This window comes from Argopecten irradians, chromosome 8 (genome assembly GCF_041381155.1).
Source record: "Argopecten irradians isolate NY chromosome 8, Ai_NY, whole genome shotgun sequence".
Classification (NCBI taxonomy): domain Eukaryota; kingdom Metazoa; phylum Mollusca; class Bivalvia; order Pectinida; family Pectinidae; genus Argopecten; species Argopecten irradians.
In genome coordinates this window covers 18,010,103-18,026,293 of record NC_091141.1, presented here as the reverse complement: position 1 = coordinate 18,026,293, position 16,191 = coordinate 18,010,103, and the positions used below count along the sequence as shown (strand labels likewise).

At 33.7% G+C, this 16,191-nt stretch overlaps 1 protein-coding gene across 1 annotated transcript in view; it reads left to right on the top strand.

The window, feature by feature from the left end:
* The window catches only part of LOC138329562 (MAM and LDL-receptor class A domain-containing protein 2-like), a 112,874-nt gene extending 101,123 nt beyond the window's left edge, over positions 1-11,751 (top strand). Inside the window, exons 120-135 of the mRNA XM_069276637.1 lie at positions 222-401; positions 674-764; positions 1,148-1,300; positions 2,651-2,797; positions 3,233-3,574; positions 3,960-4,085; positions 4,287-4,588; positions 5,328-5,532; positions 5,947-6,324; positions 6,680-6,796; positions 8,057-8,126; positions 8,690-8,784; positions 9,928-10,024; positions 10,396-10,456; positions 11,242-11,307; positions 11,584-11,751. Coding sequence (XP_069132738.1) covers positions 222-401; positions 674-764; positions 1,148-1,300; positions 2,651-2,797; positions 3,233-3,574; positions 3,960-4,085; positions 4,287-4,588; positions 5,328-5,532; positions 5,947-6,324; positions 6,680-6,796; positions 8,057-8,126; positions 8,690-8,784; positions 9,928-10,024; positions 10,396-10,456; positions 11,242-11,307; positions 11,584-11,640 — 2,487 coding nt within the window. The 3' untranslated portion in view covers positions 11,641-11,751. The remainder of the gene's footprint in view (positions 1-221; positions 402-673; positions 765-1,147; positions 1,301-2,650; positions 2,798-3,232; positions 3,575-3,959; positions 4,086-4,286; positions 4,589-5,327; positions 5,533-5,946; positions 6,325-6,679; positions 6,797-8,056; positions 8,127-8,689; positions 8,785-9,927; positions 10,025-10,395; positions 10,457-11,241; positions 11,308-11,583) is intronic.
* Positions 11,752-16,191: the final 4,440 nt, after the last annotated feature.

Here is a 16,191-nt window from a genome sequence, read left to right as displayed (position 1 = left end):
GGTCCACGTGAATAGTTCCTCCTATTTTATCGTCGAGGAAGCTGTCTAAGTGAACACATTCATGAATATTAATGTTGTGTTGATTGCCCATGTGAATACTCATTCTTTTTAATATTGTTCCAATTGGTAAACATAATAGTCCCAATGACTATAGTTAAGGGAATGACATTGTCCTCCATTATACCGATTCCCTCCTACAGATCCTAATGATAATTGTTTAGGTAAGGCTGTGGTACCACATGTGGGGACAGGATATAGGCGACTTGACAATACTGAAGCGTTATGGATACAATCCAGGTGACCTCCAGCCTATTGGCACCATTCAAGGTAGTCAAGGTGATTTCTGGTTCACAGATGATGTAATGGTATCCAACCAGCCTGGGGACACCAGGAACTTTGAAGTAAGTTGGATGGAGCGTGCACTGTAGACATGTAGCGGTGATAATTGTATTGTTGAAAAAGCGCCTTACTAGAATATATCTACCACAGAACAGTATCTTACTGTCTAGTGCATAATCTCAGTATCTGTAATTGACATAATAATATAAACAATTCAAACACCTTAGATTGACAATATTTTTCACGTGTAATGGTAGATACTTGTCGTTGAAACTTAACAAAATTGTATTGTGTGCAGATTTTTAATGACATATATTCTATAATGTTTTGTCAGATAATTATTCAAGCCACGGTTGGAGCTGGTTACCATGGTGACATAGCCATTGATGATATATCCTTAACACCAGGGTGTGAGCTTACAAATGGTTCGTATAACTTATCAGGTTCAAATCTATTCTTTAATAAACAAATTTGATTTATTTATTCTTCTTAATATGTAGTGTATATGTTTGTATTTTTTGTGTATTCATGATTATTTCTATCTATGAAATAAAGCCAACAAATTTTAAACATAGCAATAAATAATATGAATAACATTCGATAAATGTATTTATAAATATATTATTATAACTTATAGATTATCTTATCTTTACTATTGTGCTCTCAATTAACCATCATGTCCTGTTGTATCTTAGCATTTCCGTCAGTGGTATATTGTAGTGATTTAAAAGAGGGCTACTAATGTCATGGGCTGACTTTATTATAGATAATACTATCTTATTGATTAATATGTTCCTTTTTACCCCAGCACTATTACCAGGAGCTCCCACCCCATCCCCGACACCGCCCGGCTCCTGTGGCACTGATCGACATACCTGTACCAATGGAAACTGTTACGGACCAGCAGAGACATGTAACTTCATCGATGACTGTGGGGATAACACTGATGAGGTTGCTTGTGGTAAGTAACATCTAACTTAAAGGCGCTTGTTACCTGTGGTAATTAACATCTAAGGAAAAATACTGATGGTAAGTAACATCTTAATATGCTCCACTGCCGACAAAGCATATGTGATACTCGTTATTTGAATAATAATTTGAGTTTAATCATGTATATATACACTTGTGTATGTCTAATCAACACACAAAAAATAATATAAAATAATTTATTTTGCTTTTGGTGTATGTTAAATCAACACTTCATTACATATAGGACATAGTGCCACGGTTTTTTTTCGGGATGCAATTAATTATTTTTAATATTTTCATCTTAAAGTAAAATTAGATGTTCAAACTTTTCAATGGGGGTAATGGTATAAAGTAAGTAACTTTTGTAACTGAAAAATACTAAATTTGCTGGCTTAAGTTTTTGATAGAGCAAAACTACCATTTATCAGTGGTGTAGCATCTTAACTTAAAGACACTTGGAACTTTTGGTAAATAAGATATTAGGCAACTTCACTTGTGGTAAGTAACACCAAACGTAAAGATACTTGGAACTTTCGGTAAATAAGATATAAAGCAACTATCACTTGTGGTAAGTAACATCAAGTAAGATCTTAGGAAATCAATTTTCATGTGTGGATAGTAACGGTTCTGTACCAAAAGATAATATGCATTTGTTCAAAGGTATAACTCTAAAAATAACTGTTCATTAAAACTCTTAAAAATACATAGTGGATCACTCATTTTAGTGTTGATGAGTCATTTATGTCACTCATTTTAGTGTTTATGAGCCATATGTGGCACTCATTTTAGTGTTTATGAGCCATATGTGTCACTCATTTTAGTATTTATGAGTCATTTATATCACTCATTTTAGTGTTTATGAGCCATATGTGTCACTCATTTTAGTGTTTCTGAGCCATATGTGTCACTCATTTTAGTATTTATGAGTCATTTATGTCACTCATTTTAGTGTTTATGAGCCATATGTGTCACTCTTTTTAGTGTTTATGGGCCATATGTGGCACTCATTTTAGTGTTTATGAGCCATATGTGTCACTCATTTTAGTATTTATGAGCCATATGCGTCACTTATTTTAGTGTTTATGAGCCATATGTGTCACTCATTTTAGTATTTATGAGCCATTTGTGTCACTCATTTTAGTGTTTATGAGCCATATGTGTCACTCATTTTAGTATTTATGAGCCATATGTGTCACTCATTTTAGTGTTTATGAGCCATTTGTGTCAAGATATCCTAGTTGTGACTGTTGCAGTGATACATGAGATGTATCTTTATCTATGTATATGTATCATATTTGCATATCAATGTTTTTGAGCGCTTTGCATGGAAACTTTGTTTTAGGAACTGGGTGTACATTTGAGACCGGACCAAACTGGTGTGGCTGGAAAAATTCCGAGCAGGATAATGCTGACTGGCACCTACAGACTGGACAGACACCCACTAAACAGACAGGACCATTGAATGACCATACCACTAACAAACCCACAGGTAAACAGTCACAAATACATTCTTATTTCAATTTTCAACTCAAAAAGCATTGTGATCATCAAACTTTTATTTTCTCATAAAATGAGCATTGTTCCTTTATTTGCTGTATAAATCAACTCATGTGATTGGGTCTATTTTAATTTCATTTCAATTTGAAGGCAATTAACCCTATTGAATGTTTGAAGATCATTATCTTTATTTATCTTTTTAAGGTCATTATTTGTGTTTTACCTTCATTTTGAAGGTCATTATTTGAGTTTTTCCATACTTTTAAGGCCATTGTTTGTGTTTTACCCTCCTTTTGATTGTCATTATTTGTGCTTAACTGTCGTTTTGAAGGTCATTATTTGTGTTTAATCTTCCTTTCGAAGGTCATTATTTGTGCTTTACCATCATTTTGAAGGTTATAATTTGTGCTTTACCTTCCTTTCGTAGGTCATTACCTGTTCCTTGAAAGTTCATCACCATCTCATCCTGGGGATAAGACCATTTTAGAAAGTTCCGAGTACTATGAGTCTGGACCAGCCTGTAATATGACTTTCTGGTACAATATGAAAGGACGAGACATCGGAAGCCTGAGTGTTTTAGTGAAGCTGAGTGTGGGCCCCGTACAAACTCTATGGACAATGTCTGGAGATCAAGGCGCTAACTGGCAGCAGGCCAGTGTACCATTGACAAGCTACCACAAATTTGTCATAATGATTAAGGGTGTTCGAGGCAGTAGTTATCTCGGTGATATCGCCATTGATGATATCGCATTTAACAACTGCCAGCCTAGTAAGTAGTGATAAAGATATTAAATAGTTAAGTAAACTTCAATTGACATTTAAATGTTAGCCTATTTACTACAAATACAAAGATATTTTATGCTTATAGTTTTAATTCTAAAAAAATTAACCCCTTATCTTTAAGTTAAAACATTATGTGACTTTATCTAAAAATCACTCTTTTATGCGGATTTGAGCGTTGCACCTCATATTTTAATTCCTGAATGCTATTGTTATAATCCCTAATCACAACAGTTTGGGGGCTTATAGTATACCATGTACATTTTGTTATACCTTAGCTCTTGAGTAAGGGACATCACTATCTTACATTTTTATTGAAGTAGAATAAATGCCGAACTCTGTTGTTTTCAATCATCTGTATGCGTCCTTTTCAGCTGTTGAAGTAAAATCCTGCCCTGATGACCAGTTCCGCTGCCATAGTGGAACGCAGTGTATACAACGTCGCTACTATTGTGATGAGCACACAGACTGCACTGATGGATCAGATGAGGCACAATGCGGTGTGTACTATGTTACGTTTAATGACTTACTTTCGTGAAAAAGCCAGATGGATAGGCCACGAATCTGGTTTTCTGAGTACAAAATTAGTAATAGTTATTTGGCTATAATTTGGCGTATATTTACAGCAATTAAAACTTCTAATAAAGTTTATATATAAATAACGATTATATTTTTTATATGGAATTACTTATATTGTGTAGGTACAAATTACGGAGACTGTAACTTTGACCAGTCCAGCCCCATCATATCTTGTTTGTGGACCCAGCTGCAGGACGACGACTCAGACTGGCTACAGGGACCTATTGTCTCTGCTCATGGTATAGGCACCACTATTGATCACCGACATACGGCCAACGGCAGGTTCATGGTCATGGACAGCAGCAGTATGAGGCCTGGTGATGTAGCCCGCCTCCAGACCCCAGTCTTCCCAGCCAGTCGTGGTTTGTGTTACGTCCGCTTCTGGTACTATATGTATGGCTCTGCAAACCTCGGATCCCTAAGGGTATGTTACCTCATAAAAGTAGTAAAAAGAACGGATAAATCACACTGTTAAAGATCAATATTATAAACATTCAAATCTTGCCTTCATAATTTTGCTCCAGAAATGATGCGTTTATATTTTGGTAACAAATTGTCTGTATGTCTTTTGAACACCTCTAAATATAAACACTGATTTATTGAAATATTGATGTCACTATGGCTAAATTTCATCAAGGTATGAAATACATTTTGTTCGCAAACGTTTGTGAGAATCCACAGCGCTATGCGGATTCACACAATTTCTTTCATATCCTGATGATTTCAAATCAATGACATCAATACTTAAAATTTTCACATTTTCCTTTTTGCTTGACAAAAAACTACTATTCTATTGCTTTTCAAAAGGATTTCCCAAAATCATTACACAACATGGATGTCTTTATTGTGATGTCATGATAATGTCGCAATTTTGCGCTATAATCGTGTATTTTAGCTCACCTGGCCAAAAGGGCAATCTTTAAATATAAATATTTAAATTCCTTCAGAAAAGAAACAATGATCGTGTATTCAGAATATTACTTGGCATTATGATAACCAGGTGAGCGATACAGGCCATCTGGGTCTCTTATTTCTTTAAAGAGGAAGAAAACAACCGGTCAACCGCTAGAAATGCTTTACGGTTATGGGATTAATGTTCTCCCATTAATTCCAATCTGTTGACTGTGAGTAGATGCATTCAAGGTTTTTGGTATGTTTTACAGCTGTTTGTGCAGAATGCCAATGAACAGAATAACCAACTCTTCTGGGCCATGAGTGGTAGTCAAGGTAACCAGTGGAAGTATGCCAATGTTCTACTTGGAAGTAGCAAGAATTTCTCAGCGATTTTCGAGGGCACCCATGGCGATGAGCCCCAGTCTCAGATCTTACTTGACGACGTTTCCTTCACAACAGAATGTTCAACCGGAAGTGAGTGACTACTATCTAATTAACAAATAAATGCTCACAGTATATTTAAATAACTATCCCATTTTAATTAGTATATGTATCTGGAATGTTCCTCAATAGTAACTATTTTACATCATGGTTTGCTACAGCTGATGGATGATTCAAGTTTTTGCATACATGCATTCTAAAATTATTAAATGATATGTTCATATTAACAAAAAGACCCGGACATGTTTATGTATCAGAGGCACCAGACTAATATTCCATACAACATAATTGAAGCTGCAAGATTACCGGCAACGTAGTTTTAAATGGCTCCTCTATTTTATAGAAGTTATCTAGGTTAGCACCCCTGTATTATAGGGATAGAAAGTATTCATGTATTATTGAGATCATCAGACGCACAATGTTAGTGTTATTTTCTCTCATAACCAGAAGCTGGAGTTGCACCAACAGGCCTTCAGTGTGATGCCACCTCTTTCTACTGTGCCCCTGTACACCAGTGTTACCCCGACACGTGGCGTTGTGATGGGGTCATCGACTGTCCCGACAGGTCAGATGAACCATCATTCTGCCCTACAAGTCCAGCTCCATCGGGAACAACTCCAAAGCCCTCTGGCCCAACAACACCTACTCCGGCCCCTAAAACTTTGCCTTCCTCGAGTCCTACTCACAAGCCAAGTACACATGCAACTGTAGTGAGTACCTGTACGGCCACACAGAAATCCTGCAATGATGGAAAGTGCATTGACAAACTCTACTTCTGTGATGGTGTGGCTGACTGCTCTGATGGTTCTGACGAAACGGACTGCTGTAAGCAACCATTTCGATTAAAACAAAATGGCAGACATCTGCTAAAATCCATAAATATGACTGCATAAGCAACTTCTCATCTCTTTTGAACTATTGCAACTGTCCACTACATTTATGATACAACCATCATTTCCCGGTGCTAAATAAAGACATCCGAAATTTCTAAAATTTGACACCACATCCTGTTGCTAATACACCAATATTAAATAAATTTTCAGAAATATCATATTTAATTGAACAAAGTCAACCTGTCTATTCTTGATGGAATTAATGCAGTTCTTGTTCAGCGAGCATATGTTATAGGATCAAATGAAACTAGTCAAAGCTTTAAATGAACTAAAATGTGCTGTTGTAGTGACATGCCACAAGGGTTATTATTACTGTATGAAGCAGCGTCAGTGTATCAACAGTACCCGGTGTGACTCTATAGACGACTGTGGGGACATGACTGATGAGAGTATCTGTGGATCAGGTAGGCCACTCACTTAATAATACCATAGTTATTGCTGTATTAGATATCTCTCTTTGTCTTGGATTAAGTGATTTTGTATCATAGATATATTAGATTTATAGGCAAAGTTATAAATATAGATCTTTCATAGATTGGTGAGGAAATTTTATATCATATATCTTTAAGATTGGTGAGCAAAGTTTATATTATAGATATTTTAGATTTATGAGAAAAGTTTATGTCTTATATCTTTTGATATTATAGATCTATAAGAATTATATGAGGAAAGTTTATATCAGAGATCCTTTGATATTATAGATCTATAAGAATTACATGAGGAAAGTTTATATCAGAGATCCTTTGATATTATAGATCTATAGGAATTACATGAGGAAAGTTTATATTATAGATCCTTTGATATTATAGATCTATAAAAATTATATGAGGAAAGTTTATATCATAGATCCTTTGATATTATATTTGATCTAATAAGAATTATATGAGAAAGTTTATAGCAGAAATCCTTTGATATTATAGATCTATAAGAATTATATGAGAAAGTTTATATCAGAAATCCTTTGATATTATATATCTATAAGAATTATATGAGGAAAGTTTATATCAGAAATCCTTTGATATTATAGATCTATAAGAATTATATGAGGAAAGTTTATATCAAAGATCCTTTGATATTATAGATCTATAAGAATTATATGAGGAAAGTTTATATCAAAGATCCTTTGATATTATAGATCTATAAGAATTATATGAGGAAAGTTTATATCAGAAATCCTTTGATATTATAGATCTATAAGAATTATATGAGGAAAGTTTATATCAGAGATCCTTTGATATTATAGATCTATAAGAATTATATGAGGAAAGTTTATATCAGAAATCCTCTGATATTATAGATCTATAAGAATTATATGAGGAAAGTTTATATCAAAGATCCTTTGATATTATAGATCTATAAGAATTATATGAGGAAAGTTTATATTATAGATCCTTTGATATTATAGATCTATAGGAATTGTATGAGGAAAGTTTATATCATAGATCCTTTGATGTTATAGATCTATAAGAATTATGAACAAATTGTATATCATAGATCTATTTTAATTTGGAAAAAAGCTCATATCATAGATCTATCACTAATTGAAAGGCACTATTACAATTATACTTACTATTTTGGTAGACTTTGCAATTATTTCATCTTTAAAAACTACAGTCCTTGTTGAAATCTTTACGACTTATGTTCAAATTTTGCTTCAATTTCAGCTTGTCCACCCAATTTCTGTCAAAATAATGGAATCTGTAATGCTGCACAAACCAATCTACCGGGATGCAGGTTAATATATATATATATATATCTTAAATATTCAATGAAATATTGGTTGTGATGTTTTTACCCTGTAAAAAGATGCCGCCAAATTATTTGAATGTGCATTTTTTAATTAGAGCTGCAAATTTGTAAAACAACTAAAGACTAACATCTTTAAGAGTACAACTTTTTTTTTAATTTAACAACGTATGCATATGTTGTTTTATGCAATGCAAATGTAAATTGTTCAATATCTTTATGAAATATTAATTTGTTTGAGATGTTAAACTTGGAATATTATAGTACTTTATACTAGTACTGTATAATGACAAGTTAGAGTGGATTAACCATTCAATGTCCCCATTAATCATTAGCCATTCAACGTTTTTTTTTTTTTTTTTTTTTTTTTTTTTAAATTGATGGTTTTATTTCACTCAAAAACTATTTAAAGATATCATTCCTAATAATAGTTGTTATGTTTCAAACACGACATTAAAAAAATAATGAAAAACAAGAATAACTTAGATGTAGATTTCAGAACTGTACTTGAATGAATGGTTTGTAATTGCACTCTTTTGCGAATTTTACAGCTGTTCTACCAACTTCTATGGTGACAGATGTCAATATGTAGGCAAAGGATCCACGGCACCTCATACACAGAACCGTTCTAGCAGCAAATCGTCCAGTAAGTGTTGTAGTCCTATCATCATACACAGACTAAAGTGTTTTTGTTCCATTTTATGTATCGGTCTTTTCATTCTTAACATTGTACTACTCAATGATCTGTAGTGTTTATGTCAGATTGAATGAAAAACAATTCTCAGAAATATTTCCTATATTTAGGTGCGTTACTACATTATTGTGTTTTTATATCTCTTGTCTTTTTGATTAAGATTTTTATAAACATGTTATAATAATAAGATGTAATACAAATTCCTTTGATTAAAATCTACGTATACAAAACCGATGTGATTGAGTTCTCTTTATAATAATAGACTTTATTTATTTTTCATAAGTTGCGAAACAAATTACATAACTTATACAAATCACCTTTGATGGCCCGGATATAAGCTAATTACACACTTGTTTATTTGATTGATGTCCCTTTCTGATAAACACTTGCAACAGAAACAATAGCCTTGATAGCATGATATTTTCATTGCGTATTCATTTTTTTCAGGTTAGGATATTTTCAATTTTTTATTTTACAATGATAGGCTATTAAACAGAGACTGGAATCGTAAATAAGATGATTTACGTTAGTCTATATCAATACCTATGCCTATTGTTGTTTCATATATCTGATGTTTGTGATGACTGGTTATTCTCCTTTTTTATTTAGCTGTAATATCTTTTGACTACTAGTTATTCTCCTTTTTTATTTAACTGTAATATCTTTGACTACTAGTCATTCTCCTTTTTTTATTTAACTGTAATATCTTTGACTACTAGTTATTCTCCTTTTTATTTAACTGTAATATCTTTGACTACTAGTTATTCTCCTTTTTTATTTAACTGTAATATCTTTGACTACTAGTCATTCTCCTTTTTTATTTAACTGTAATATCTTTGACTACTAGTTATTCTCCTTTTTTATTTAACTGTAATATCTTTGACTACTAGTTATTCTCCTTTTTTATTTAATTGTAATATCTTTGACTACTAGTTATTCTCCTTTTTTATTTAATTGTAATATCTTTGACTACTAGTTATTTTCCTTTTTTATTTAACTATGATATCTAATATGTTATCTCCTTTATTTATTTAACTATAATATCTCTGACGACTAGTTATTCTCCCTTTCTGAATTAACTGTGTTGTATTACAGGTAAAGTTGGTATAGGACTAGGAGTTACAGCGGCTGTACTGGTAGTAGTCGCAGCAGTCCTAGGGGCATATTTTTACCGCAAGAAACAAAGTCGAAGGTACTGTAACTTTACAAATTTTAAATGATCATTAGATTTAACGCATTGGTGATCTGTGTATAAAATAATGCCTCCATTTGAATATTTTCCTTTTTGCTTGTCTACTTGAAGAAAAAATCTACATGGTTTTGTTATGTAATAAAATCATACTTACTTAAATTATTTTACGCAGAATACAGTGTGAAGCTTCTTTGAAATACATCATGATATATGTCTTGAATGGCTTTGTGTAAAGTTGACTATTTCATTTCAAAATGTTGTACGTATCATGACATTAATTTAACTGTATATTTGCTGTTTATTTTGAATAAATCACAACAGGATAATTAACTGTAACCCCAGACTTGCTAACCGTACCCTTTAACCCCCAGATTGGCTGTACCTGGTATAACGAACCAGCTCTATGAAGAATCAACTCATGATATGAATGACGTAAGTACTACATGCCAACCATTTTACAATATATAGTTCTCCTATAAAGAAATAAGATGCACCTACAGTGTATTCCTATTATCTGTGTTTATACCCCCACCGTCTCCGTTTGTCTGTTTGCCCGGTTGTTGATTTTCAAACGATAGATTGAAATCGTATCCTTGGATTTTGTTTAAACTTTATACAATGGTAGCTAATGAGAAAACAACACATTTTGCGAATAAACTTGAGATCAAAAGGTCATCTATAAAGGTCACTGATATTACAAATATATGTCACTGTTAAGTGCATGTGGATAGGCAGGGGCTGATAATTTAGCTTGTTTGTGATAACTTTCCTTTATTATCAAACCAACCGAACTGCTGTTATGTTATCGTATATAACCTCCGAACTGCTGTTATGTTATCGTATATAACCTCCGAACTGCTGTTATGTTATCGTATATAACCTCCGAACTGCTGTTATGTTATCGTATATAACCTCCGAACTGCTGTTATGTTATCGTACATAACCTCAATAACTACCGTTAAGTAGGTCTAATAGATGGTTTATGATATTGAAGTCAGAAATGCGTTAGGTCTTAGCTAATCTACCTATCCATATACATATTTGACAAAGGCGATCAAATCCAGATGAAAGATTGCAACGAATAGTTTATGAAGTTCAATAAAAATCAGTGTATTTGATCACAATGTGATATTGATTTGGCCGAGTTCAAATATGTTGTTATTATATATTTTGTTAAAACAATGTTTTGATTAATTTCATCGGTTTCATATTTTCAGTTTTCAATGACCGATGCAGAGCCATCTTTCAATGATAACACCTTCGGAGGAAAATACGGAACACAGGTAAATAAAAAGAATATATGTAACTCTCATAAAATCTAGTATTCTTACCTCATAGCAATTCTAATATCCGTAAACAGTTGGTCATTTTAAAATGATAAAAGTTTTGTTCTTAAATCAATGTGGAATTTCCCGAGTTGGATTATTTATTAAGTAAAATGTTGATGCGGTCAGTAAAATAAATCCAATCGAGCTAGTGATATATTAAGGTGTTGGCTGATGAATAAATTCATGTTGCTATGTGCAGGGTGATCAAAAATAAAACCCTTGGTATTGTAGAGAATGTCCATGGACGGAGCATCTATAGAAAACCCACTGTATCAGGATACGGCATGAAGAGGACCTGATAAAACAATACAAACTATCTAAATGAATATTAATTGTTTAATATGTGCAATAAAATGTATATGTGCAATATTGTTAAATAAAATAATGTTATTGAATTAATTTTGATTGTAGTTGTTTTTAATTTGATGCAAGTTAAAAATTTAAAGAATGCTACCTGATTCTAGATATGTTATTGGATCCCAACATTGATTCTAAACTTTTATCAAACAGAATCAAAAACTTTGGCAGGCTCATGTCTATACACAAGTGAACAAAAGTCTCCAACTTCAGTAATATAACAAACTGTACAGATCGAGTTTACACTCTAATGAAGGTATAAAAAACTAAGGAACAAGAGGCGACCATCATCACTCTGTTCTGATACTATCTTACCTTTCCAACAGAAATACAGTACCATCATATCTCTATTATAACTAGTATAGGACGTGTGAACACAGAAGCAGTGACGTCAATGTCCAGGGTTAGGTGATCTGGGCCATCTTTACATGTGATAGGTGTAAACATGTCTTGTTAATTAAAAAACATTACGGCCTTAGTATTATACATTACAGTTAAGATGAATTCTACGACTTTTCCCAGGGTTAATGTACTTGCCGACTATTCCACAATACAACTAAGATTGATAAGTCTTCTAAAGTGTCAATGTACTGGCCGACCATTACACAATACAACTAAGATTGATAAGTCTTCTACAGTGTCAATGTACTGGCCGACCATTACACAATACAACTAAGGTTAAAAAGTCTTCTACAGTGTCAATATACTGGCCGACCATTATACAATACAACTAAGATTGATAAGTCTTCTACAGTGTAAATGTACTGGCCAACCATTATACAATACAACTAAGATTGATAAGTCTTCTACAGTACTGTTTTATGTACTGACCGACCATTTTACAATACATCTAAAATTGATGAGTCTTCTAACGTGACAATGTACTGGCTGACCATTACAAAATACAGCTAAGATTGATGGGTATTCTACAGTAATAATGTACTGGCCAACCATATTACAATACAACTAATTTGATAAGTCTTCTAAAATTTCAATGTTCTGGCCAATCTTTACAAATTACAACTAAGATTGATAAGTCTTCTACAGTGTAAATGTACTGGCCGACCATTACACAATACAACTAAGATTGATAAGTCTTCTACAGTGTCAATGTACTGGCCGACCATTACACAATACAACTAAGATTGATAAGTCTTCTACAGTGTCAATGTACTGGCCGACCATTACACAATACAACTAAGATTGATAAGTCTTCTACAGTGTAGATGTACTGGCCGACCATTACACAATACAACTAAGATTGATAAGTCTTCTACAGTGTAATGTACTGGCCGACCATTACACAATACAACTAAGGTTGATAAGTCTTCTACAGTGTAAATGTACTGGCCGACCATTACACAATACAACTAAGGTTAAAAAGTCTTCTACAGTGTAAATGTACTGGCCGACCATTACACAATACAACTAAGATTGATAAGTCTTCTACAGTGTAAATGTACTGGCCAACCATTACACAATACAACTAAGGTTGTAAAAAGTCTTCTACAGTGTAAATGTACTGGCCGACCATTACACAATACAACTAAGATTGATAAGTCTTCTACAGTGTAAATGTACTGGCCGACCATTACACAATACAACTAAGATTGATAAGTCTTCTACAGTGTAAATGTACTGGCCGACCATTACACAATACAACTAAGGTTAAAAAGTCTTCTACAGTGTAAATGTACTGGCCGACCATTACACAATACAACTAAGATTGATAAGTCTTCTACAGTGTAAATGTACTGGCCGACCATTACACAATACAACTAAGATTGATAAGTCTTCTACAGTGTAAATGTACTGGCCGACCATTACACAATACAACTAAGATTGATAAGTCTTCTACAGTGTAAATGTACTGGCCGACCATTACACAATACAACTAAGGTTAAAAAGTCTTCTACAGTGTAAATGTACTGGCCGACCATTACACAATACAACTAAGGTTAAAAAGTCTTCTACAGTGTCAATGTACTGGCCGACCATTATACAATACAACTAAGGTTTTTGAAAGTCTTCTACAGTGTAAATGTACTGGCCGACCATTACACAATACAACTAAGATTGATAAGTCTTCTACAGTGTAAATGTACTGGCCGACCATTACACAATACAACTAAGGTTGAAAAGTCTTCTACAGTGTCAATGTACTGGCCGACCATTACACAATACAACTAAGATTGATAAGTCTTCTACAGTGTAAATGTACTGGCCGACCATTACACAATACAACTAAGATTGATAAGTCTTCTACAGTGTAAATGTACTGGCCGACCATTACACAATACAACTAAGATTGATAAGTCTTCTACAGTGTAAATGTACTGGCCGACCATTACACAATACAACTAAGATTGATAAGTCTTCTACAGTGTAAATGTACTGGCCGACCATTACACAATACAACTAAGGTTGATAAGTCTTCTACAGTGTAAATGTACTGGCCGACCATTAACAATACAACTAGTTAAGCTTACATAAGTTGAACCATTAACAATACAACTAAGTAAAAGTCTTCTACAGTGTCAATGTACTGGCCGACCATTACACAATACAACTAAGGTTAAAAAGTCTTCTACAGTGTAAATGTACTGGCCGACCATTACACAATACAACTAAGGTTAAAAAGTCTTCTACAGTGTAAATGTACTGGCCGACCATTACACAATACAACTAAGATTAAAAAGTCTTCTACAGTGTCAATGTACTGGCCGACCATTACACAATACAACTAAGGTTAAAAAGTCTTCTACAGTGTAAATGTACTGGCCGACCATTACACAATACAACTAAGATTGATAAAGTCTTCTACAGTGTAAATGTACTGGCCGACCATTACACAATACAACTAAGGTTAAAAAGTCTTCTACAGTGTAAATGTACTGGCCGACCATTATACAATACAACTAAGGTTAATAAGTCTTCTACAGTGTCAATGTACTGGCCGACCATTACACAATACAACTAAGATTGATAAGTCTTCTACAGTGTAATGTACTGGCCAACCATTACACAATACAACTAAGGTTTTTGAAAGTCTTCTACAGTGTAAATGTACTGGCTGACCATTACACAATACAACTAAGATTGATAAGTCTTCTACAGTGTAAATGTACTGGCCGACCATTACACAATACAACTAAGGTTAAAAAGTCTTCTACAGTGTCAATGTACTGGCCGACCATTACACAATACAACTAAGATTGATAAGTCTTCTACAGTGTCAATGTACTGGCCGACCATTACACAATACAACTAAGGTTAAAAAGTCTTCTACAGTGTAAATGTACTGGCCGACCATTACACAATACAACTAAGATTGATAAGTCTTCTACAGTGTAAATGTTCTTGCCAACCATTACACAATACAACTAAGGTTAAAAAGTCTTCTACAGTGTAAATGTACGTGCCGACCATCACACAATACAACTAAGGTTAAAAAGTCTTCTACAGTGTCAATGTACTGGCCGACCATTACACAATACAACTAAGATTGATAAGTCTTCTACAGTGTAAATGTACTGGCCGACCATTACACAATACAACTAAGATTGATAAGTCTTCTACAGTGTAAATGTACTGGCCGACCATTACACAATACAACTAAGATTGATAAAGTCTTCTACAGTGTAAATGTACTGGCCGACCATTACACAATACAACTAAGATTGATAAGTCTTCTACAGTGTAAATGTACTGGCCGACCATTACACAATACAACTAAGGTTAAAAAGTCTTCTACAGTGTAAATGTACGGCCGACCATTACACAATACAACTAAGGTTGATAAGTCTTCTACAGTGTAAATGTACTGGCCGACCATTACACAATACAACTAAGGTTGATAAGTCTTCTACAGTGTAAATGTACTGGCCGACCATTACACAATACAACTAAGGTTGAAAAGTCTTCTACAGTGTAAATGTACTGGCCGACCATTACACAATACAACTAAGATTGATAAGTCTTCTACAGTGTAAATGTACTGGCCAACCATTACACAATACAACTAAGGTTAAAAAGTCTTCTACAGTGTAAATGTACTGGCCGACCATTACACAATACAACTAAGGTTAAAAAGTCTTCTACAGTGTAAATGTACTGGCCGACCATTATACAAAACAACTAAGGTTGATAAGTCTTCTACAGTGTAAATGTACTGGCCAACCATTACACAATACAACTAAGGTTAAAAAGTCTTCTACAGTGTAAATGTACTGGCCGACCATTACACAATACAACTAAGATTGATAAGTCTTCTACAGTGTAAATGTACTGGCCAACCATTACACAATACAACTAAGGTTAAAAAGTCTTCTACAGTGTAAATGTACTGGCCGACCATTACACAATACAACTAAGATTGATAAGTCTTCTACAGTGTAAATGTACTGGCCAACCATTACACAATACAACTAAGGTTAAAAAGTCTTCTACAGTGTAAATGTACTGGCCGACCATTACACAATA